A 26,071-nucleotide genomic window follows, 5' to 3' on the forward strand; every position below is an offset into this window, starting at 1 on the left:
CCAGGTGCTCCTGGAATCTGTGCAGGTCACTTTACAATTTGGTTTTGTTGTCTTGCAGTTCCTATATCTCTAATTTTGATGTGATTTGGACAACTTGTCTGAACTTACCTGATGGTAAAAACAGACAGAAAGCAGCTGTGTTGGGTGGTGAGGATAGGTGTTTGGGATAGTTTTGTTCCTTTCCCAGCTTTTTATTTGGGTGGAATGGATTTAAAGCCTCTAAAATCCTTGGCCTCTTGGACCCGGTTACAAGTATCAGCATATGTTGCTTTTTGAAGACTGACAGATGCTTTGTCACTGTGACAAAGCCATTTGCATAGCAGTGCTTCTGTGGTCCAGACTCATGGTCCATAGACATCTGCTCAAACACTGATGTGAGAGCTCCCATCTTAAAGCTGTTAGTTGAATCTTATAAATTATATAATGGCATAAATGCTGATGAGTGATGCACTAATACAAGCAACAGTAACGATATTCCAGAAATCTAGGAGAAAATCTGTTTGAAGATACAGTTGTTTCTCACAGAACAGCACCCTTATTCAGAACTTTTTTTGTTTTCCTATCTCTTATGAATAACAGTTCCTACTTATAAGAAGCAAGGGCCATATATCATGGACCACCTTCTCCCGAGCAGTTGACAATTGCTTCTTTGTTAATATAATCAAAATTGTGAAAGTTCTTGAACCCCTGAAGTGTGCTTGAAACCTTAACTTAAAATGTTCAGGCTAATGTTTTATGTAAAAACATTATATTCTCTAGTAACTTCTCCCCCATTGCATATTCACGGCCCTGATTTCCCCTTACACTTTCATTTGATTAAGTTGATTGGGATGGGGCGGGGGTGTATCTGAGAGAAGAACTCGGGCCAGTGGATATCTAAGTCATCTTTTGATCGCATTGTTGATGATCAAAAGTCACTCACTAATTCATATTGCAAGTTTAAAGTGCTCATAAAGCAATAGCTTTAACAGTTATAAACATTCTGTGCAGGAAGTGCAAAATTTGTTGACTTGTTCTAAGCATCAGTGTTGTTTTAGTTTCTTGGATAAAAAATTAGTATTCAAATCTCTTCTGACTTTACTGTGTGCTTCCACAATTGCATAGTCAAAAACATAAGTCTTTATGGAACTCCATGGTGAAATAGCACAAAACCACATCACCAGCACTAATGCTATTGCATTGCCACTATTTTAAAGTCCTATAAATAGTATTATAATACAAAACTGAGTGTAAAATTTGTCCTGGGCATGTGTAAAATTAATGTTTCAACTGCCTAATTCTATTTTGTAATGTAGTATTTTCTTTGTAACCTGGCCCAGAGGATCCAGTGAGGATTTGGACACCTGGAATGTTTCAATTTGTGAAGTTCAGCCTCTTTATGCATATTTAAAAAAAAAAAAAAAGTCCAGTTTCACAGATTTTTTTTTTCTCTCAAATGATTGAAAAGGTCTTAATCACTTTATCAATTAACTTTGTACTGAGAGTATAATCTGCTGGGGAGGAAAATGTTTTAAGGAAGTTTGGGGCGTTTAGAAACTGGGAGGTAGAGAGGTGGGGTGGTGGTGGTAGGGATGGAGCTGAAGACACAACACTCTTAACAGTAGCATTTAGTACCATGCACCAGAATGAATAATGTGTTCTCAGTTATCTCAGGCTAAGTTTCAAATCCCTTGGAACTAGTTTGTTTTTTTTTTCCAATTTTCCAATCTGTCTCAAAGGATGCTCTGACTTCAAGATCTCTCTTTTAGAAAGTCGATACATATCAAGAAATGCTTGTAAGATGAATCAGAGAGTTTTCCAGAGTGACTCTCAAAAAATCTCTGCTCTAGTCACCTATTTACAGTTAAGATTTTTCTTTAAACACTACATAACTGAGTCTGTATTTCTTTAAGGTAAAAATCCTTGTACATACTTTGGACACACTGATGTAAAAATACAGCTATACTTGACTGAAGAACAAAAACTTGAATTTCACCTCTTCAACATAACAAGATAAATGTTTCTCCCTAAACCTGCAGGAAGGTAAACATAAGTGTTGGTTTTCTGATCTGTGCAATGCAAATGTTACATTACATGATGTACAGCTTGGTGCATGCAAATTCCATCACATTGTTTTTGTCTCTCCTGTTTTGAGTAGCTGCTTGCTTTTGATACAGGTGCCTAATTCAATGGTCAATAAATTGACCGCACACAGAGTTCTGTCTCCTCCCTCTTGTTTAAATTGTGAATTGGTAATGTTTAAAAGTCATGCTCCAAGTATGTATGTAAAGCCTGGTTGTAATTAGGAATTTCTGCTTAGACTGTAGTTTTGAAGTTCCAGCAAGCAAGTAAAATAATCATGGGTTAAAAAATTACTAAATCTCTTGTCCCTGTCCTGTGGTGTATTTGACTTTGAAATCAAACTTTTTTTATTAAATCAGATGTTTTCTAAGGATGCATATCACCCCAGCAATGTCAGAGTTTCTGTTAAGCACAAACAGAAATGTAAAGGATACAATGAAATTTGGTCCTTTTATTTGCCTTCTGCTTTTTGAGCCTTTAGGGTGCACTGGGGTCACATTTTGGAGGTTTCTCCACAGCCCCGAGGACGAGAAACTGACTTTTTTCTTTAGAAATGAAGGCTGAAATCATCACGTATCCACTTGGCACAAGGGATTGGGGCTTTAAGGAAAATAATAAATATGAGACTCATGGAAAAAAATCATGGGTTGGCAACACTGCCCAGTGCTTCCAACATATCAACCTGTAGCTTGATGGGCTTTTTAATCTTGTTAAGCCAATTCAGTTGACAAGCACACTCCCTCTTTGCATGTCAATATAGGGCTCGCAGTGCTCAGTTTTGTTTATTATGTTACTTAGAAAAACTGTGGCATACAGTATGAGGTTAGGGCCATCAGGGGTGTGCACAGGTATACAAATTTGGCCACTTCTGAAGGGGCACTTCCTGTGCCCCACACAGCCGGAGGAGCTGTGTCTTCCCAGTGCCAGTGGAGCTTACTATTGCTCTCTCTGTCCCCCTGTGGACCTGGCTCTCCCCCAGCAGCTGGAGGAGCTGGATCTCCCCCCACCGCTGCCTGAGGGCTGGAAGATCTTTCCTTTCCTGCTCTGGCCCAGGGATAGAGGAGCTGGCTCTTCCTGCTACAGTCAGTGGAGCTGGCTCTCCTTCTCTGTCCCAACCCTCCCGTGCTACGGCCCAAGAGCCCGTGGAGTGATCATCTCCTGACCCGGCCCCAGAGGAGTTCTGTGTCCTCACTGAATTGGGGGGGGAGGGGGCTGTGCCCCTACTTGCAACCCCCATGCATGCCCTGGAGGGCCATGTTTTCAAAAGTGCTCAGTATCCAAAACCAATGTAATTAATTGATTTTGAAAAGAGTTGGCTAGAGTTAAGTCAGGGCTGACTGATCATGTGGGAGATACCTATAAAGGGCAGCGTTAATCCTGTCTGCAAATTTTTTATCTTGAAATTTTTCCACAGACTGAGTAATGCAAGTTGATGCGTAACTTTTGTTTTTTATAACAGTTCATCACTTGTCTGATACATCGTGAACACTGAAGTAGATAAGCACATGTTGAACTGAAATTCTTAATTTTTTTCAGTCACTTTTAGTTTTGTATAGCTGACTTATATACAATACAATTGTCAGGGATACAACAGTACCTTAAGGAATACTGTTGTTTGGGGGCTGAGTGAAACCTTGTTGAAGCTGGTGGATATAATGGTCATCCTTCATTTGGGATAAATGTAAAAACAAGTTAAGCCTCTTTGTGAAATAGATAGCTGAAACAATAGGAGTCATCACCCAAAACATGGACCACATGGAAGGCCGGTCAGGAATCTGAGCTATGTGGGAAGAGGGGTCTTCTTGGGGCCTGGGTATTGTTTGATGGAGTGGGGTGAGAGTCAAATCGAGAAGCAAGAGAAATGCCACAGGAACAGTCAGAAGGCAGCAGGGAAGCCCTAGAGAGAGAGTTTGTAACTTGATCTTGAGAAAAAAGCTAAGAGAGATTTTGGGTAGAGTGCTGTCTGGAAGGAGGCTTGGAGTAGTGAGCAAAGAAATTATCTTCTGCTGTTTTGATTCTTAGTGTGTTCAGGGAAATGGAATACTGTGTAGGTACTTCATAAGTAAACAAGATTGCATCAAAGAAATACTAGTTTCTCCTTCTTTTGGGCCCTTTACACCTTCCTCTGAAGCATCAGTGTTGGAGACAGGATACTGGTCTTGATGGACCACAGGTTTGACAATTCCCAACTTTTCATTGTGTGTGAATGCTTGTGATTGTTTTTTCCCTTTATCTATTATTATTGAGAAATCAGTTTAAAAGTGGATGAATTTGATGCACACTATAACATCTGGATCAAATTATTCTGGTTCATCTCTCTGTGCCTGAATAAATAGGCTTTTGTTGAAATTTTTAGAAGGTCTAAGAAGTGTGTGTGTGTGTGTGTGTGTGTGTGTATATACAACAAAGAATTTGTTGTCAAATCTGACTATGTAATGCAGCGCCAATAACTGATCTTTGATTTTTTGCTTTTTCTAAATAATACATATTTTTCCCAGTTTTAGTGAAAACTCTTTGTAGCCCGATTTCCCCCTCTTCCCTTCCTCCTCCCCAAATATGAGAATAAAACCTAAACAAGGGAGGAGGGTTTTTTGTGTGTGTGTGTGTGTGTGTGTGTGTGTGGTGGTTTTTTTTGTTGTTGTTGTTTGTTTTTTTTTTTGTTTGTTTTTTTTGTTTTTTTTTTCCCCCTGAAGTTCCTAATATTGATGTAGCTGGTCTTGTCAGAATTATTTGAAAGTGACATGTAATGTTTTTCTCTTTATTTTTAGAGAGACTTGGGTCTTGCAACTTGTTCCTTGTGGGTACAATCTTCAGTTATGGATAAATTCTGGGTTAAGGCTTTTGGCAAGAATAAATTGAACAAAACTGTACTCTTGACACACATGCAGTGACATAATCTGACTATTGTTTTTCGGTATGGAGATTGGAACAGGTGAATAAACACTGCTTACTAAGGATTGAAGTGAGCAAGCCTTACACTAAGGGCCCATCTAGGCATGGAATTACTCGGGAATAGCCATTCCTGAATAACTCCATGTGTAGACCAACCTTTAAACACACAGATTATTACTGTATTGCTTTAAAGACATAAAATCTTTGTTGCCTGAGTAATGCTGATTTGTTTACCATAAGGTTTCCTTTATTTTCCTTTCCCACTCCCTTCTTCCTCTAACACTGTTTTTGACAAGTTTTACTTTAATCTGTCATCCATTAATATGTTCCATCTGTTGATAGATTTATCCTACGTGATCCGGCAAGCTGTGATAGAAAATGTAGTGGTTTATTAGACCTATAACTAAGTCTTCATCATTCACTATAATAGAAATAAAATGAGATGTGGGTGAAAAGCCCCTTTACAAAAGTGACCCCTTTTAATAAGAAAAGGAGAAGGGGGAGAAAAAAGATCCTCGTAAGGGGAAAAATTTGGATACATTTTTAGGAAAAGAAATTATACAGAATATAGTCTTATATGCTGCCTGACTGAAATAGTTTTGTAACCCTGAGATAATTGCTACCTCACTGCCAATTGCTTGTTGGAAGGTGTGTGATTTTTTTTCCCACTAATAGAAGGATATGGTCAGAGTTAAGTAAGAGACCAAAACCAGTTTGACATAGATTGACTAACAGAGCATTTAGTATATATTTCCATGTTCAGCCAATTGACATAACAGCAAGAAGAGTGATTTTTAGAAGAGCTAATTGCAATGCCTGCTATGAGGTGCAGTAAACACAAACACATGCCACATCTGTATTGTATCAGTATGTATGCTGGTTTCTCTAGGAATATCATGCACCATCTCTTCCCCGCCCCCAGTTACCAGATTATTAGAAAATAAAAACCAGATGGAAAACTTTTTGGGACGGAGATTCAGGTTTTTTAGCATACTAATCTTGACCAAGTCCCTTTTAAAATATGAAGCTTTTTCATGTATTCAGGCTTTTGATAGGTATATTTAAGTTTTATATATAAATATACCTTGATTGAGAAGTTAAAATGCAACTTACCTTCTTTTTATAGAATACTGTAAAGTAAATGTTTCCTGAGTTGAACTCAGAATTCAGTTAATCTGGGCTAGAGATACTTTTGGTAGTACACATACATACAAAAGGGAATGTTGGTCTCAAAATCTAGTTAGGTCTCAAAATCTAGGCACCTGCCCAGAGCGCTATAGCTGCTAGTGTATTAGCTCTGCATTGTGGAAATCTTTTTAAATTCTCTAGGATGTCTTCCTTTACTATGTGTTGCAGCTAGCACAATGACAGATTCTTAAGAGAATCTACCACAGAATGATGATTTTTTTTTTTTAAATGAAGGATGAGGAAATTTTGAGGGGATTCATGTCTCCAGTTTGGAACTGAAATGCTTGTAACTGTATTTGGGTTAGGTAACATAGATGCAGAACAAATATTACGTGAACAGTTCTAGTCCTGTTTAGTTCAATGGGACTAATGCACATGTGTAACTTTACTAATATGAGAATTTTGTAGGATCAAGCCTTCTGTGGTAGTTCTGGTTAGTAATTTGTTTGCATATACAAGGAAACAGTTCAGTTGGCTAGACTTTTTTTCAAGACAATGGTATAAAATAATCTTTAGAGCTAACTGGTCCCTACCAATAACTGAACACAATTTTTATATCTTAAATTCAGATCTTATCTACAATGGGTATCTTCCCTCTGAACAGGAATCCTTCAGCAGGGGTGAAAGTAGGCCGGTACTCCGTATCAGTAAGAACCCGCACTGGCCCATACTCAGCCTGTCGGCAGCCTTGGTGGATGGTCTGGATCCGGCCTGTGGGCCATAGTTTGCCCACCCCTTGACTAGATGATCAGAGAGGTCCTTTGTGGCCTTATAATTCATTATGACTTTAAAATGGTTGGGATGCAAGGCCCTTCGTTTTCAGTTTTTATTTTGTTTACAATTTCCTGTGAATTCATCCGTGTTTATTACCAAAATTAAAAATGTGAAAAACCACTGCAAAACATTTACTTTATAGCTTTCTGGGTTAATATTGATGGTCTGCTGGACAGCAGAAAAAAACAAAAAACATTAAATATAGAAAAGAACTGAAAGTGAAAGTTTAATGCAGTGGTTTATTTCATGAACTGTACATTAACAGTACATACACACACTTATATTTGTGCATTTATCTTCCACTACACTGCCATACTTTAAAAGCCTTGTTTTTATACTTAGACTAGCTTATTAACAAATATATTACATTAGGTAGATGTATTGGATTTCCTTAACATAATCAACATTTTCTATGGCTGTTAAGCGATTTAAAAAAAACCTCAATCATGATAATGATAATAGAATACCATTTAAATATTTGTGGGTTTTTTCTACATTTTCAAATATATTGATTTCAATTACAACACAAAATGCAAAGTGTACAGTGTTCACTTTATATTACATATATTTGCACCGTAAAGAACCAAAACATCTTTTTTTCAGTTCACCTAATACAAGTACTGAAATGTAATTTTTTTATCATGAAAGTTGAACTTACAAATGCAGAATTGGGAACAAAAAAACTGCATTCAGAAATAAAACAATGTAAAACTTTAGAGCCTACAGGTCCATTCAGTACTAGTTCTTGTTCAGCCAATCGCTAAGACAAACAAGTTTGTTTAGAGATAATGCTGCCTGCTTCCTGTTTATGTCACCTGCAAGTGAGAACAGGCATTCTCATGACACTGTTGTAGCCAGCATCGCAAGATATTTACATGCCAGATGTGCTAAAGATTCATATGTCCCTTCATGCTTCAACCATCATTCCAGAGGACATGCATCCATGCTGATGATGGGTTCTGCTCAATAATGATCCAAAGCACTGCAGATTGACCTACATTTAGTTTTGTCATCTTAGTCGGATGCCATCAGCAGAAGGTTGATTTTGTTTTTTTTGGTGGTTTGGGTTCTGTAGTTTCCACATTGGAGCGTAGAGCATGTTTCAGATTTTGGAAGGCACTTCAGATTCTTAAACCTTGTATCAAGTGCTGTAGCTAGCTTCAGAAATCTCACATTGATACTTTTTCTCACATTGCCCCCCATGGTGCTGTGGGCCCCGTGCCGCTCTCAGAAGCTAAGAACGGGAAACAGCTGCCAATGGGAGCTTTGGGGGAGGTACCTGGAGGCACGGCAAGGGCAGCGCACGCAGAGCCCTCCGCCACCCCTCCAGCAGGTGCCGCCTCGCTTCCTGGAGCGGCGCGGGGCTGGGGACAGAGCAGGCATGCAGGGAGTCCACCCTGGCCCCGGTGTGTGCCACTGCCACCCTGGAGCCGCTTTAGTTAAGCGGTGCTGGGCTGGAGCCCGAATGCCTCCTGCACCCCGCCCCATAACTTCCTGCGCTAAGCCCCCTGCCTGTATGTAACACCCCTCCTGCACCTGAACCCCCTGTTGGAGCCCCCTCCACTCTCTACCCCTCCTCTGCCCCAATCCCTTGCCCTGAGCCCCTTCCTGCATCCTCTCCCACACCCCAACCTCCTGCCCTGCCCTGCATACAATATCCCACCCAGATGTGTTCACGCCAATGCCAAATAGAGGTATTATATAACCTCCCTTCTTCTAGTTAATATTCCCCTATTTATATGTAATAGAGCTTCAAACTATACCATAGAATCTCTATGGATAGAAATTCCACGCTAGGATAATAAGAGCATAGCAGTAGAAATATATTACCATTCACCTGGTGAAGATCGTGACAGTGATTGTGAATTACTCAGGCTGATTAGAGGCTACAAAAACAGAAAAGCCAGTAGTAATAGTTGAAAAATTACTATCTCCATATTTACAGGTACATGTCACCTCAGGATGGGATGCAGAGATAAAATTTCTAGATACCATGAATGGCTGCTTCTTGGAGCAGCTAGTCCTGGAACCCACAAGGAGAGTGGCAATTGTCAGCTTAGTCTTAAGTGGAGTACAGGATCTGGTCCAGGTGATGAATGTACCTGAACAGCTTGATAATAGTGATGATAATGTAGTTAAATTTAAGATCCTTGTAGGAGGGGAATAGCAAAGAAACCCACTACAGTATCATTTACCCTCAAAAAGGGGAACTATATATATTTTTAAAAAAAAGGGGAAGCTAGTTAAATGGAGAGGAATGATCACAAGTGAAATGTCTGCAAGCGGTGTGGAAACTATTTAAAAACATAATAGAGGCTGAAACTAAATGTATTTCCCCACACACACACACAAAACCAGTGTAAAAAAGACAATTAGAGGCAAAATGGCATTCTTTAAAAGTTGGAAGTTGAATTCCACTGAGGAAAATAGTAAGGAGCATAAACTCTAAAAAGTCAAGTGTAATTGGGGAGGCCAAAAGAGAATTTGAAGAGCAATTAGCAAAAACTAACAGCAGAAAATATTTGAAGAGCTTCAGAAGCAGAAAGCCTGCAAAACCATCAGTGGGGCCAGTGGAGAATGATGGTGGTAAAAGAGCGTTCAGGGAAGATAAGACTGTTGTGGAGAAGCTAAATGAACCTTTCCCCCCATCCGTTTTCACTGAAGAGGTTGTGAGGACAGATTCCCAAATTAGAGCCATACTTGTTTAGGTGACAAATCAGAGGAACTGTCCCATATTGAGATGTCAGTAGAGGAGGTTTTTGGAACAGATTGATACATTAAATAGCAATAAGTCACCAGGACCTGATGGTATTCACCTAAGATTTCTGAAGAAACTCATATATGAAATTACAGAACTATTAACTGTGGTATGTAACCTGTTGCTTAAAGCAGCCTCTGTACAGATGACTAGAGGATAACTAATGTAATACTGACTTTTAAAAAGGGATCCCGGGCAAACCTCGCATTTACCGGATGGTAAGCCTAACTTTAGTATGAGGCAGATTGGTTGAAATTATAGTAGAAAACAGAATTATCAGACACATAGATGAACACTGTATGTAGAGGAAGAGTCAACACAGCTTTTGTAAAGGCAAATCATGCCCCACTGTTAGACTTCCCTGAGGTTGTCGTCAAGCATGTGGACAAAGGTGATCCAATGGATATAGTGTACTTGGAGTCTCAGAAAGCCTTTGACAAGATCCTTTTACCACAAGTGTTTAAGCAGAGTAAGCAGTTAGGTGATAAGGAGGGAAGCTCCTATCATCGATCAATAATGGATTAAAAGATAAGTAACAAAGGGTAGCAATAAATGCTCGGTTTTTACAAAGGAAAGTGGCAAGTAGCTGGGTGCCTCATAGATCTGTACTGGGACTAGTGCTGTTCAACACATTCATAGTTGATCTGGAAAATGGGGTATACAATGAGATGGCAAAGTTTGCAGACAATACAAAGTTATTCAAGATAGTGAAGTCCAAAGCTGATTGTGAAGAGTTGCAAAGGAACCACGCAACTGGTTGTCTGGGCAGCGAAATGGCAGATGGCATTTATCAACACTTAATTTCAAATAATACATATTGCAAAACATAATCCCAATTATACATGCAAAACAGAGATAATTGTGCAGCAATTATTTGAAACTGTTGCACTGGTGACACATCAGATATCTGACTGTGTGTGTTCATATTTCCAAAGCTATTGTATCTTAGAGCAGCTGGTGGTGATTTCATTAAGAGTTATTACCTTATGGTCTCTTTAGAGAAGTTCTGTTTTTTTAAGTATTTGCTTGAATAGAATTTTTCTTAGGAAGATAAATCCTTCAAGAGCTGCAACTTAATGCTCACTGTTCCTCGACCATCAGTTATGGCGTTCAGTCTTCTGGAAAGTGAAAAGAACTGTATTGAGATAACTTAGAACTCAGGGAACGCTTTTATGAGATCGTCAATGTTGTGCTGACACATGAGATCTGTGTGCCAGTTTTTTTCAGCTGAATCCTATCCTGTGACTGAATTTTGCTTGCAGCGTGTTACATTGAAACAGAATATGACCTTGACTAAGGTGAAAATATCTAATCTTAGTGATAGAAATGTATTCTTCATTTGTTAACCAGTTGCTACAGTATTGCTAACTCTAAACGTTAGAAATCATCAGCTCTTAAGAAAAAAAAGAAAAATTGAGTTTCTCCTTCAAGTAGTGCTCTTGTGGGTGTTCAACTTTAAGTGAGCATGAGTCCCTGAGCCTTTGATCAGAAGTTTTTGGTAACAGTGCCCATTCTGCCCACACGTGCACCCAACACGTCCTTCTGCCCCATACTGAGGCATTATAAGGCTGTGTGAGGGAACCCCCTCAGTTCCTTCTCAACTGCCTTTGGCCGGAGACAGTCTGTTTGCCTGTTTGCTATATTCCTGTTTTCCCCCCTTTTATTAGTGTTTTAGCTTTGTAGTTGGTTCTTGGTAATGGTGGGTTTGGTACCTTATAGTTGAAATGTTTGTTACCCCTTTATTTTCTTAAATATGCACGTACTTTCACAAGCACACACTTTTTTGTTTTTCTTTTTCCCCTGTTGAGGGGTTTGAACAACTTTTATTCTGAGGATGCTGAGCTCCCTGGGATTTAAAAGGTACCTCACTTGTCGAGGAGTAATTCCTGCTGATGATGAGCACTCGCACTGTATTTGTTGCTTGGGAGACTAATTCCCAGCATGTGTGAAATCTGCTCTTCTTTTTAGGGGAAGATCCCATTAAAAACAGAGAAATTAAGAATAGACTCTTAATGATGGAGCAAGCCTTAAAATAGGTTTTGGACTAGGGTACAGAGAACTTGCTGTACAGAGACTCTCCACATTTTTCAGTGGCTCGTCATCGAGAGCTTGCAAGGAAAGGAAAGAGAGCACCAGAACTCCAGTCTCAAACACTTCCCTTGAGTGAGGTACCGATAACTGCTAGTACCAAGAGCTTCCCACTCCAAGTATAAGGAAGGGGATAAGAGGAGCAAAATGGAGCTCCTCATCAAAGGAGATCCACTTACCAGATACCTCAGGCCCTTAGAGGAGTGCTGGTGAGGCTCCCGAGTACTTCAAGTACCAAGAAGCATGCTAAGACTTCAGTTAAGTCCCATACCTCAGCTGTAAAGGGCTTGGTACTGAAGACTACTGCTAGCAAGAGACTGGGTTCAATGGAATCCTCAACCCCATCTGTGCCTCACACAACAGCCTTTGCACACCGTTGTTGCTGGTACCGAGTTCTGTTATGCTTCCAGTACCACAGGATCTCTACTCCTTGCAGTTTCTGGATGCCTTTTGATATCTAGGTTGGCTGGTCACTGATGCTTATGTTTCTGGGAGATCTTCTTCTCCATCTTCATCTATCCATGAGGAGGGGTTGTCAGCTCTGATACAATATGTGGAGGAGCATTCTGATTCAGACTCTGAACTTCTGTTCATATATTTCCAATTTATTCCAGGAGAAGTTATTCCCTGTTGCAGATGCAACCAAGGTAGGATAGTAAACCCCTGCCTTCCAACACTTGGGATGATCAGCTTTGGATTTGTTCCCCCCTGCAAGCCTTACAGTCTCCCTCATTGGCCTTACTAGGATCTGTGGACAATGTGCTGCCAGCAGTTTTGAGGGACCTCAGTTCAGTCCCACAGGGAACACAGAATAGCTGTTCCCTGGTACTGTCATCTCTTCCCCCCCCATTGAGTCAGAGGAGACCTTTTTGAAAAGCAAGTGGCAAGGGCAAACAAGTAGGCTTACTCCCTACCCCACAAACATCTCATTGTTGTCACTGGATGATACAGTCATGCTACTGCTGCCATTGTTAGCTGATAACTTTACACAATTCCAGAACCTGATGAAATGGGTCACGGATATCCTGCATATTTCCCTTGAAGTCAAGGATTCCCAGCACAAACTCTTGGACATATTTCATGTCTTTTCCTCAGTACAGGGCACTCCCAATTAATGAAGCCATCCTGGAGCTAGCCAAGTCCATTTGGCAAATTAGAGAAGAGGTCCCCCCACATGCAAGAGGGTTGATTTTAAAAACATAACAAACAAAAAACCACTACCAAGGATCACAGCCAGGGATTTTGTGTTTTTTATTTTCTCATCTAGCACCGAACTCTCCGGTTGTGGATACAGTCAATGAAAGGGGCAGGTAACATATCCCAAAAACCACCTGTTGTAATGAGGACCAGAGACACATGGACCTGTTTTGCTCCTAAGAGCTATTCATCAGGAACACTTCAGTTCAAGATGACTATCCACCAGGCACTGATGTCAAAATATAATTACCCGAACTATGAGAAGTTTAATGCTTCTTTTGACCATTTACCACCAGAACATCATCAAGAATAGTTAAGCACCATAATAAAGGTCAGCTGTTGACAAAACCTTCACTGCAGTCTTCACTTGATGCAGTGAATACTGTAGCTAGGTCTGTTTCCACCACAGTAGTGGTGATATGAGCTTCCTGGCTTCAGTTGTCCAGGTTTCCACAAGAGGTACAACTGGCTGGAAGATTTACCTTTCGATGGCCAGAAACTTTTTCACAGATTCCGTAGATGACTTGCATCATGCCCTAAAGGACTCTAGGGCAACACTTAGGCCTTTAGGGGGATACATGCCTGCAAAAAAAAAAAGGAAGTGTAGCTGGTCTCATTTGGCTCACAGATCCTGCCCTTCTCATTTTCAGGCCACCAGAACCACTGGCTAAGAGATTGAGATTTTCCTAAGAAAAAATCTGCAACTACCTTGACTGCTTCATCCCATCCTTCAACATCATCCAAATGCTAGTTCTGATGTTTTTGTTGAGATTCCAGATCACCCAATGACCAGGTTTTATCAGCTTCAAAACATACCCCCCCCATTGCATTTTGGATATCCCCCTCTCTCTCACCAAGCATAGCAGGCTATAACATCAGACAAACTAGTACTGGATGCCATTACTTTGCATTATACTATCAAATTTAACACCATCCTGCCCTTCCAACCTCCTTCCCTGTTCTTCAGGGACCCCTCTCATAAGCAATTGCTGAAACAAGAGATCTCAGCACTCTTAAGTCTAGAAGCCATAGAGCCAGCCCCACTTCAACACAGGCGAAAAGGGTTCTATTCAAGATATTTTCTGAAAACAATGAGAAAACGTGGGTTGGAGGCTGATACCGGATCTCAGACAATTGAACAAGCATGTCAAATGCCTGAAATACAGGATGTCCTTACAACTATAATTTACTCCCTGGAATTAGGGAACTGGTTTGTGACCCTTGACCTCAAAGATGCCTACCTCCACATAGTGATTCCTTCTCACAAAAGATTTCTTCATTTCACTTTCAATCACTATCATAACAGGTATTAGGTTCCTACCCTTCGACCTGTTATCTGCCTTAAGTGTTCTAAAAAATCATGGAAGTCAGAGCTGCCTACCTCCTTCATCTAGGAATAACTGTCTTTGTCTGGCCCCCTCAAGGATCAGTCATGTCAGAGGGTATAGTCAGCTGTTCATACAACAGCTTCACTATTCCGATGTCTAGGCCTGCAGATAAATCTCAAGAAATTGATCTTGATCCCTACACAATGAATTATTTATAGGAGCACTTTTGGATTTGATAATGGGCAGAACTTGTCTTCCTCTTGACAGGTTCCTTGCTTTAAAGAACCTTATACAAAGAGTGCAGTTCAGACCACAAGTTCCAGCAAGGACATGTCTGCAACTGCTGGAACACATGGTAGCTTGTGTTTTTGTGACCCAAAACACCAGATTTTATCTTCAGTGTCTCCATGGATGGCTTTGGACTGTTTATATACCCAGCAAACAGTCTCAACAAGCTCAGTTGAGTCCTACAGTCACTTATCTTGTGGATGAATCCATTCAAATATTGTGCTGGAATTCTGTTAAACCAGAATCCCCCTATAGTGACATTAACGTCAGATTAGGGCTGTCAGTCACTGTTAACTCAAGCACTGAAAATAAAAGATCTAGTAGTCACTTTAAATGTTGTCATCTTTGTAAAATGCTAAAATGAAGATCTAAAAACGCTAATATATATTTGTGTCTGTCCCAACATCTTGTGTCTGATGTCTCCCTGATGTACCGCAGATGAATTAGGTGTGTCCTGTTATGTTTAATGTTGGTGGTGTTTATTTCTTCCTATTGCCATGAGATCATAGCAGAGTAGTATCTCATTTTTAGTGTTGAAGATCTAGAAATTACTCTAGCCATGTTGGGCTGGGGATGGAGAGTAGGAAAAGAGCATTCCTTTTTCCATATGCTTGTATGGAGATTCAACTTGATGAGCAATACTAAACTACTGCCATAATGTTATCTAAGCAGTTTATTGTCTTTGTACTGACTTATGTGGTAACATGCGCAAAAAAAAAAAAAAAAAAAGTTGCTGTGTGTTAGAGAAACTAACACAGCAAATATAGAGAGGATGGTTTTTTTGGGAAATGTTTTATGTTTAAATTATACCTTTATTTCAAATATAACAATTCTACATTTACCTAGTGATGGCTAGAAACTACTCTGCTTGACCGTGGTACACTTTTTATTAGGGCTGTCTATTTAACTGTGATTAACTCAAAAGTTAATCATGATTTAAAAATTTAATTGCGATAATCGCATTTTTAATTGCACTATTAAACAATAGAATATCAACTGCAATTTATTAAATTTTGGATGTTTTTCTACTTTTTCAAATACTGTATTGATTTCAGTTACAACAGAAAATACGAAGTGCACACTGCTCACTTTATTTTATTTTATTACAAATATTCACATTGTAAAAATGATAAACAAAAGAAACAATATTTTTTCAATTCACCTCATACAAGTATTGTATTGCACTTCCAGAAAAAAGATTGCAACTTACACATGGTTGTTTTTTTTGTTTTTATTTTGGTTATATAACTGCACTCAAAGAAAACAAGGGAAAACTTTAGAACCTACAAATCTACTCAGTCATACTTTTTGTTCAGCCAATCACTCAGACAAACAAGTTTGTTGACATTTACGGGAGATAGTGCTGCCCACTTCTTATTTAAAATGTCACCTGAAAGTGAGAACAGGCATTCTCGTGGGATTGTTGTAGCCGGTGTCACAAGATATTTATATGCCAGATGCACTAAAGATACTCATGCCCCTTCATGGTTCGGCCACCATTCCAGAGGACATGCGTCCATGCTGATGACTCTTTTTATTTTTTAAAAAATGTTAATTAAATTTGTGATTGAACTCCTTGGGGGAGAATTTTATGTCTCCAGTTCTATTTTACTTGCATTTTGCCATATATTTCATGTTGTAGCAGTCTCAGATGATGACCCGGAATGTGGTGGTCATTTTAAGAACACTTTCGCTGCAGATTTGAAAAAATGCAAAGCAGGTAACAAATGTGAGATTTCTAAAAATAGCTACAACACTTAACCCAAGGTTTAAGAATCTTAAGTGCCTTCCAAAATCTGGGATATGAGGTGTGGAGCTTGCTTTCAAAAGTCTTAAAAGAACAATACTCCGATGTGGAAAATACAGAACCCGAACCACCAAAAAAGAAAATCAGCCTTCTGCTGGTGGCATCTGACTTAAATGATGAAAATGAACATGCGTCGGTCTGCACTGCTTTGGATTGTTATTGAGCAGAACCCATCATCAGCATGGATGCATGTCTTCTGGAATGGTGGTTGAAGCATGAAGGTACCTATGAATCTTTAGAGCGTATCTGACACGTAAATATCTTGCAATGCTGGCTACAACAGTACCATGAGAGTGCCTGTTCTCACTTTCAGGTGACATTGTAAACAAAAAGCGGGTAGCATTATCTCCTGCAAATGTAAACAAACTTGTTTGTACATAATTCTCTGTTTGTAAATTCAACTTTCATGATAAAGAGATTGCACTACAGTACTTGTATTAGGTGAATTGAAAAATACTATATTTTGTTCTTTACAGTGCAAATATTTGTAATAAAAAATATAAAATGAGCACTGTACACTTATATTCTCTGTTGTAATTGAAATCAATATATTTGAAAATGTAGAAAACATCCAAAAATATTTAAATAAATGGCATTCTATTATTAACAGTACGATTAATCATGATCAATTTTTATTAATCGCGCTTGGTTTCTTTAATCACTCGACAGCCCTGCTTTTTATATGGAATACTTAATTAACTTTGCTAATCAACATATTTCGGGGGCAAAATGGAGTCCCTCTAACTATGTTAACAAATGAAAAATCATGAGATTCTTCTATTTAAAGAAATACCGTATATGTAACTGACTTGGGTGCAAATCCTGTTTTAAGCTAGGTCATTGTTGCAATTTCCCTACTACCCTGTCTCAGTCCAGGGAATGTCTCTAACTCTAGGTTTGGGTACTTCAGAGTATATCTATGTCATGATATACATTATTAACTTTCTATTTCTACTGAATTTTCTCTCATGAGTCTAGGCATTTCCACACAGTAATGCTGCCAGAAACTCTCAGCTGTAATACTGTAGCTGTAACTAGCAAGTAAGCCTCTGAGTTCTCTTGTTCTTATCTTTCCTTTTTCTAAGGGTGCAGTGTGTGGACAGATAGGCAGGCTAATCAGGTTTACCCCACACAATGACTGGCCACTACATCTCATTACTGGTGTACAACACCCATCTGATTGCCCTGAGCCTCCTACCATTTCATATTCCCCACCTTTTCTGTTTTCTTTTTGGACATGCTCTTATGATGTAAACCAATGTACTCTCGATTAGATTAAAACCACCAAATTCATATAATTTGTGACCTTACACAAATTGAATCCATATCTCGAGGGATAAACAGCCATTCTAGGTTTTCCACAGATTTGCAGCCAAGAGTCTTCCAGAATTCTAGTAGGTAAAGGTGACCTGCTAGGTCTTGTCTACACTTGTGTGGATTTCAGCCAGTGGTGTAGCAGCACCACTGCAAAAGCCTAACACAAACGAGCAAAGCTAAGAGGAAATTTGCACTGTTGTGCAACTACATCCTAGTACCCTGTACTGACAATTGCAGCATAAATTATCATCATGGTTTTCATTTAATAGGGGAAACAAAGATAGGAATGCCTTTCTCCAGGATCTCTTAGCTATGAACTCTGTATCCGGGTGCGTCTTGTGTAGAGATGTTTGAGAACACTTAAGAGGTACCTTACAAGTTTGAGCGAGACTTTGTGGGACTATCTCAGGCTTCTGGAGGATGGAGGCTCTTGTGTTTAAAGACTTTAGAAAGTTGGCCCATACAGTGTTAGAAGTCTTGGATAGTAACAATTACAAAAAAATTGTGCAGACTCAGCCATTAAGAGCACAGGGCTGCTACAGAGTTACAAAAGCATCACCCTTATGCTTGTTTCACACTTGTTCAATTCCCTGCACTCTGGTTTGTGGGCGTATGACTACTTTAATCATAGTACTGAATATTTTTCAATAATAAACAATACAGGATGTTCAAAGAATCCCTGTACTCTGGTGAATGGTTACCAGAGTGTAGGGATTTGAATAATGTGCAAATTTCTCTGCTTCAATAGACTGCTTGCTCAGAATTCTGAAACTAGTTGCCATCAACAACTTATGCCACCTGACTATCTCTCCTCCTATCAGATGAAGTAGGGAAACTCAAAAATGTACCCAAAAGAGAAGAAAACAATGCCCCCTGAAAGCAAAGAAAATTGTCTGTAAAATTGTAAAAGAGAAGAAAATAATTTAAAACTAATTTAAAAAATTGGAGTAGGATTGGACCTGAAGGAGGAGAGCAAGTCGCATGAAGGTGGATGGATGCTCCACCTTGCACAGACAGGTCTAGTGTCCTGCAATCACTGTCAGACTTGGGGATGATAAATGTGAGAATTTGTATTTGACTTCTATTGTCTGTCTGACATCATGTTTACAATACTTTTTAATTTGAATGTTTTTGTGTCCTGGGGAGTGCTAAGATGTTTGACCTGTTCTTGCTTAATTATTATTGCACTTCTGTTTTATCCTGCAGTGTGGCTAAGCCTAAAATGCAGATGAGCAAATAAGTGTGCCTCATCTGTGCCATAACAGATACTGTGAAGCTGGTGTAAATGTCTGAATCTTTTTGGCTTTGTATTGTGCTGCAACATCAGACATGTCCTGTGTGAATGATTGTGTTTTAAAGGGGTTGTTATACTGTTTACTCTGTTCTCCCCTCTCCCCCCAGCTGCCTGACTACGTTCCTTGTATCTGTATATGAGGTAGTGCGTAGATGGGTGTCTGGGAGGATCTTGGATTTAAGCCCTATGATGCCATCAACAGACAGAACAGTGTCTGTCTGCTTCCCCACGCAGTTAGCTTTGTATTACTTGTGGTTGTGAAGAGGAGGACTTGAATGGCCTTAGAGCTGAAAGTGTCATTGAAATTGCAAACAAACTTCATAACTTTATTAACCCTGAGAAATGAAGAGGGTTTTTTTTCCTATGTGCGGAATTTCAGTTTCTGTGGCTGTCCCTGTATTTCTCCCAACACACCTGGATCCTCCAATCTCTCTTGGGTATCCAGAAATCTCCCTAGTGGTGGACCTTCTAATGTGTACAGCAGAAGTCCAGCTTCTGCACTCTTTTAGGGCTGAAGCTTGGGTACAGCTGACTGGGCCTAGGAGTTCTGCTGGAGCAATGGTATGGCTTTGGTAGGCTTGTGGGGCTCCCATAAGTGCATGATATGGTGATGGGTAGTAAGTTAGTTACAAAAAGTCTCCCCTTGTTTATGAGAAAAACTAGTAATTTCCTAAGATCTGACGTGCTAATCGTTCACTGGACCCAGGATTTTTAAATGCAGGCTAGCAGTTAGTTTTCTCATTGTTATGAAATTGCGCTTTATTATTCCAAAAGAGAGATGTGTTCATCCTATGCTGCAGGATAGTAGGTTATTCCAGGCCTGGAATGTGCAGCTGAGTGGGGACATATGCTGATGGAATATGACGATGGATACACAGTTGTGTAAAATGAAGTCCAGATGTTCAGATTGCTAGGCAAAGGCGTGAAGGCTGCAGTGTTATTTCTCAACTCCGAAATAAAAGGAAGTGTGCAAAAGATACTGTAGTAAGCACATAACTTGTATTGCTTTTTTTGTGCATAGCAATGTGACACTGAAGCCGAATGTGTAAAAGGGAACAATACAGCTTTTTAATGTATGGCCGTGGATTAGCCTTAAGGGCACTCGCAATGAAGAATATACATTTTAACTGGAGTAGATGCATTGTAGGTACCTGAATGAATTGATGACCCTGGGAAGATTTAAGGGTGGGCAAAGTTGACAAATGCCAACTGAGCCGCCCTCTTTGTTTGTGTCCTTCCAGCTCCTAACCAGAGGAATTCTTCAAGCATGTACTATCAAGTTTCTTAGTTCATTTGTTCATTGATCTTTATACCCAAACTCACCTCTTGATGACATAACTAGAAACTCCAATATGTACAATATTGTATTTCACTGAGTAGTATGAACCTTTGGGACATTTAATCCTGGGGGTTGCCCTACATCTTTCATGTAATTTTTGGGATTATCTACTGAAATGCTTGATTTACCAAACTTAATTTTAAAACACTCTTGTTTCTGTAATCTTAGCTCTTGTGAAGAAGATAACATAGAAAAATCATGTGGAAGTTGTCAACCTGTTCACTTTTTTTCCTTTTTCAGGAAGTACAGAGACAACCATGATAGAAGACAAAGGTCCAAGAGTGGCCGACTACTTTGTAGTGGCAGGACTCACTGATACTTCGACCCCTCTGGACCAAGAAGTAAACCGCTTTGAAACAAAGTCAGCTGGTCCAAAGGCTCCAATTACAGACCTAGCTGTCATCATCAAGTCAGCTGGTGAAACGGTGCCTGAGGGTTACACCTGTGTTGAAGCCACCCCCACAGCCCTTCAAGCCAACTTGAACTATGGGAGTCTTAAAAGTCCAGAGCTCTTTCTTTGCTACAAGAGAGGCCGGGACAAACCACCACTTACTGATGTTGGGTGAGAGTCCTTTAATTATTTGTTTGTTCATCGTATGTGACATCGTGTAGAAAGAGAATAAGAATTTGATTGTTACTAAAGCAAGGATTTGCGAAAAAAGAGAGCATGTATTTTTATTTACATAATGATAATGCTGACTTTAATAACCTGGTCAGATCTGTCACTTAACTCTGAAGTAAGTGTGTGCATGTGTGTGAGAGAAACTTGTTCCCTTTTTTGAAATGCAATGCAAGAGACAAGTGACATTCTTCTTACGTAATATTTGTCAAAATGACCAAGGGGAATATATCTAAATCAGTAATGATATACGTAGAATGGGACTACATTGTGATGAGTTGACATAAAAGTGGATACATGAGATTCTATTTTGGGACATAGGAATTGTAGAGTGGTCCAGAGGGAAGATTGTGGAAAGCAGTGAATGTATAGCTCACAACATAAGGAAACCAGAAATAGAAAACACTATACTATACGCTGTACTGGAAGATGGTGATTTTAGAAGACTTAATGAACATGTGGGAATAAGTGCACACAAATTATGAAAGTAACCACCTTTTATGAAAGTAACCACCTTTTAATATCTTAGTGGAGTAGAGTGATTGGTAGGGCTTGAACCAGAGTCCTTAGGGTTATCCGGTATCTAGGTACTTACATGGCCTCATCACTGTACTGTCCTATGATCACCTATGAGGTTGTAGAGTGGTAGCTGTATTAGTCTGTATCAGCAGAAAGAATGAGGAGTACTTGTGGCACCTTAGACTAACACACTTATTGTAGCATAAGTTTTCATGGGCTAAAACTCACTTCATCGGATGCATGCAGTGGAAAATACAGTAGGAAGATATGTGTGTGTGTGTGTATATATACACAGAGAACATGAAAAAATGGGTGTTGCCATACCAACTCTGAGACTAATCAATTAAGGTGGGCTATTATCAGCAGGAGAAAAAGAACTTTTGTAGTGATATTCAGGATGGCCCATTTCAAACAGTTGTCAAGGTGTGAGTAACAGTAGGGGAAAATTAGCAAGGGGAAATAGTTTTTACTTTGTGTAATGAACCATCTGCTCCCAGTCTTTATTCAAGCCTAATTTAATGGTGTCCAATTTGCAAATTAATTCCAATTCTGCAGTTTCTCGTTGGAGTCTGTTTCTGAAGTTTTTTTGGTTGGAGAATTGCAACTTTTAGGTCTGTAACTGAGTGATCAGGGAGGTTGAAGTGTTCTCTGACTGGTTTTTGAATGTTATAATTCTTGATGTCTGATTTGTGTCCATTTATTCTTTTGCGTAGAGACTATCTGGTTTGGCCAATGTATGTGGCAGACGGGCATTGCTGGCACATGACATATATCACGTTGGTAGATGTGCAGGTGAACGAGCCTCTGATGGTGTGACTGATGTGATTAGGTCCTATGATGGTGTCCCTTGAATAGATATGTGGACAGAGTTGGCAGTGGGCTTTGTTGCAAGGATAAGTTCCTGGGTTAGTGTTGTGTGGTGTGTGATATACACCATCATGTGCCAGCAGTGCCCCTCTGCCATGTACGTTGGAGGAAGAATGAAACTAGAGTGAGCCCTGGGTCTACTGTACTAGAATATGGTAAAACACAGTGCACTAGTCCATGTATTATTTTAAATTGTTCCTAGTATTTTTAGATCAATTATTTTTACAGATTTCCTTGATTGTGGAAAAGCAGCACTCTTTCTCTAAGTGGTGTTGACTGATACATTGTGACGTGTCTTAAATCTAGTAGATTTGATGACCAAATATATGCCTATGACGAACTGAATCTGGTGAATAGAGATTTAAGTCACTTGAGAAGGAGACACTTATCCTGAAGAAATGGATGGCTACATTCCAAGTAAAAGTCCTGATCTAAATCCTATTGAAGTCAGCGGAAAGTGCTCTCGTTGATTTAGGTGGTGGAGCAAGTCCGAAGTATGAGATCACTGAAATAGGGAACAGTTCTTATCCTTTGGAAAGGTCTATCTCCTAAATGTTGTATAAGAGTAAAGTATATGCTCTGATTAGGGCCACACCTCTGCTAAAAAATCGGAAAGGAGGAGTTGTGTGGAAGCTGAACTCAATAGAAGCAAACTTATCACACACTGATGAGAGCGGGCTTTGCTCACATATTGAAGGGTGACCTGAACCTGAAGTGCTGTGGTTAACAGTTGCATGTCTCAAAGATCAAATTTTGATTCTGTAGTCTGAATGTTACAAATACCTTTCTTCTAATAGTCTGCTTCTGGATGTCGTTACTGTGTATGAAGCCAGGAACTGGTTTGGTTTTTTGTCACATTGCTAGCCTAGTGAATTTGTTTTTTATGTGCCTGATGAGGTAGTTTTGGAGGCTGATTAAACATCCTGTCTTAAAAATGTTTGAAATAATTAATTCTGGGATCTTTAAGTATCTCTCTGGTAGCACTTGGAAATGTATGACATCTATCCTGGGGATTGAGGGATGCAATATCCCCTTTTAGAAGATGAAGTCTAGTTGGAAACATGCTTCAAGAATAAATTTATTTTAATCTGTGATATTAAACACTTGTGAACTATAAATAGGCCTTAAATTGAAACCTCTCTGAAACTCAAGTAGCAAGTAATATTTTATGCTAATATTAAAATTATGGGACTACCAATATTTTATTATGGTGGCAATGCTATATATTTTGCTGGGAATAGTTTGATTTCTCCCCCCCCCATACATTTATTTCATCTTGTCATAAAAAATGTCATGAAGGATGCATTTTAGAAATACTCTCTTGAACACTCGTCTGTCCAAAATGTCTGAATTAAGATTATCTGATACTTTTTCCCATTATAAGACCCTATTTTCAGTTTCTTATAACTGTGCTGGACTTAATTTGTTCAGTTAAAATTTTCAGTGCCAGGTAAAAAGGAACACTTCACTCTTCAAGTAAGTCAAAAGTGAAGGTTATATGATACACAACATGCTGTCTGTATCCATTTTATATTGCATTCAGCACCATCTGTGCCCTTATGTACATAAAATTATTATTTGTACAACCCAAAGAAATAATCTCATAGTAAGGGGCACTAACTCAGTCCATTAGTATCCATTTCAGTGGTGTAGGATCAAGATCAGGCCTTTAATGGACTAAAATTGCTTTTTGAAGTCCACCGTGCAACAGTCTTCTGTGGCTCAACTGACTGATTTAGCCTGCTTCGTGCTGACATAATATGAAAACTATATCGTACTCTCGGTTGACTTGATCTTTTTGCTCGAATGTAATACTTTAGGTACTAGTTGTTTTTTTTTTAATATACAGACACAAATGCATGATATGTTCTTAAGACTTAAAGTGGTATGTCAGAGAAGTGATTGGCACAGGATATTTGTGACAGTTATAATTGCAGGTACTCTCTCCACTTACCAAAAAAGAACATAAGTGATTAGAAGCTAGGTGCCAGTGTTCTTGGAAACAAGAAAAAGAGAATTGTCAGCATAACTAAGTATGTTTAGTCAAGGGAAACAAAAGAGGCATGTTAAGATTTTAGAATATTGTTGAAAATTGTGTGAAAGTGATAAGTATTACTGTATATACTTTGTTCATAAGCCAAATATTTTTGGTAAAAAAAAGACACATCAAAGAGCAGGGGTCCGTTTATAAACAGGTCTACATCAAAATTTTGTGATTTTAAACTCTATGGAATCATTGAATTGAATGTCGAATACATTGTCATTTTGTTTACCTGCAGCGTCTGCAGGCATGGAGCCCCTCAGCTCCCTGTGGCTGCGGTTCGCTGTTCTCAGCCAATGGGAGCTGCGGGAAGTGGCGACCTATGCCTGTGGATGCTCCAGGTAAACAAAACCATCCCGACCTGTCAGCTGCTTACCCTGATGGGCCAAGAGCCAAAGTTTGCTGACCCGTTTATTGATGTCAATACTGCAGCCTTTTAAAGTTGCAAAGGCTTTGTTTAGTGGACTAGATTGGCTTGAAGTGAATACTAAAAGAGCAGTGCTACAGATCTGCATGATGTTTGATCCATGTCTTTCACAAAATGCTACACCTTACAAGCCAATCAGAAAAATACAAGGACTGATAGTGCTATAGCACTGGTGTCAGTCCACTACTGTGTAATTTGATCTCTTCATGCATTTCTACCAAAGGACCTCATAAGTCTCTAGCCAATGTGAATATATAATGTACAGAATTGATGGAATCTCTAATAAAATTTAAATAGCCTGTTAGCATGCTATCATGTTAGACATGTCAATCTACAGGGCTGTTTCGAAATAAACAAAGAACAATAATAATTTGACCGTGATAAAGCAGGTGACATTCCTATATAAAGTCCTACAAAATCTGTAATTATAATCTATTTTCAGACTAGTATTTAAAATGAACGGTGAAATGAAAAGAAAACGGTCTGCTTATCATGCAGTATTCAACTTAAGTTGTTGAATATGCAGAAGTAAACAATTGTGCCACTGCTCGTGAATTCTGTATATCAATGAGAAGCAAGTAAGAGAATGGGGGAAAAACAACAACAACACTAAAAGACATGCCAAGAAGCAAGAAAAACTGCCCAAAGTGCACTCTATTTCTTGAGCTAGAGGAAGATCCTCAATAATTGGGTTGTTGAATATTGACAAAATGGGTTACACTGTCACTAGAACTGGAATTCATCTGCATGCTCTGCAAATGTTGAAAGACAACAAATACAAGTCAGTAAAGCCGTCAGTGTTCCATCAGCGGGTGGTTGTACTCGCTTCATGAATCGTCATGGTCTTTGTCTTCATCAGCCAACAGAGAGAGCGCAAAAACTGCTGAGAGATCTGGAAGAAAAAAATCAAATCTTTCCAAAGATTTATTATGAAATATCGAAAGGGATATGCATTTGAACTGTCACAAATAGGAAATATGGATGAAACACTGACATTTGTTCTCCCAATTAACAGAACAGTAAAGGTGTTGGTGAAAAAACAGTTTTAATTAAAACCACTGACCGTGAAAATAACCATTTTACAGTGATTTTATCGTGTTTGGAAAATGGATCAAAGCTCCCTCCTGTTTTTTTTGTAAAAGAAAAACCTTGCCTAAAACTATGAAATTTCCTGGTGGTGTCATTGTACGTGCACATGAAAGGGATGGGTGGATGGATGAAAGTGGGACTATTGAATGGCTGAAAAAAGTGTGGAATAAGAGACCAA

General features: G+C 39.2%; 1 protein-coding gene across 5 annotated transcripts in view; it reads left to right on the forward strand.

The window, feature by feature from the left end:
- The window catches only part of DENND4C (DENN domain containing 4C), a 104,869-nt gene that overhangs the window by 12,861 nt on the left and 65,937 nt on the right, over nt 1-26,071 (forward strand). For 2 of the 5 annotated variants that reach the window (XM_030566487.1, XM_030566484.1), the window contains exons 2-3: nt 1,893-2,022; nt 20,572-20,893. In XM_030566487.1, the coding sequence (XP_030422347.1) occupies nt 20,589-20,893 (305 nt within the window). In that variant the 5' untranslated portion in view covers nt 1,893-2,022; nt 20,572-20,588. Of the gene's footprint in view, nt 1-1,892; nt 2,023-20,571; nt 20,894-26,071 lie in introns of those variants that run through there. The other 3 variants (XM_030566485.1, XM_030566486.1, XM_030566488.1) reach the window with 2 other exon arrangements.

The sequence above is a fragment of the Gopherus evgoodei genome, chromosome 6 (genome assembly GCF_007399415.2).
Source record: "Gopherus evgoodei ecotype Sinaloan lineage chromosome 6, rGopEvg1_v1.p, whole genome shotgun sequence".
In the NCBI taxonomy this organism is placed as follows: domain Eukaryota; kingdom Metazoa; phylum Chordata; order Testudines; family Testudinidae; genus Gopherus; species Gopherus evgoodei.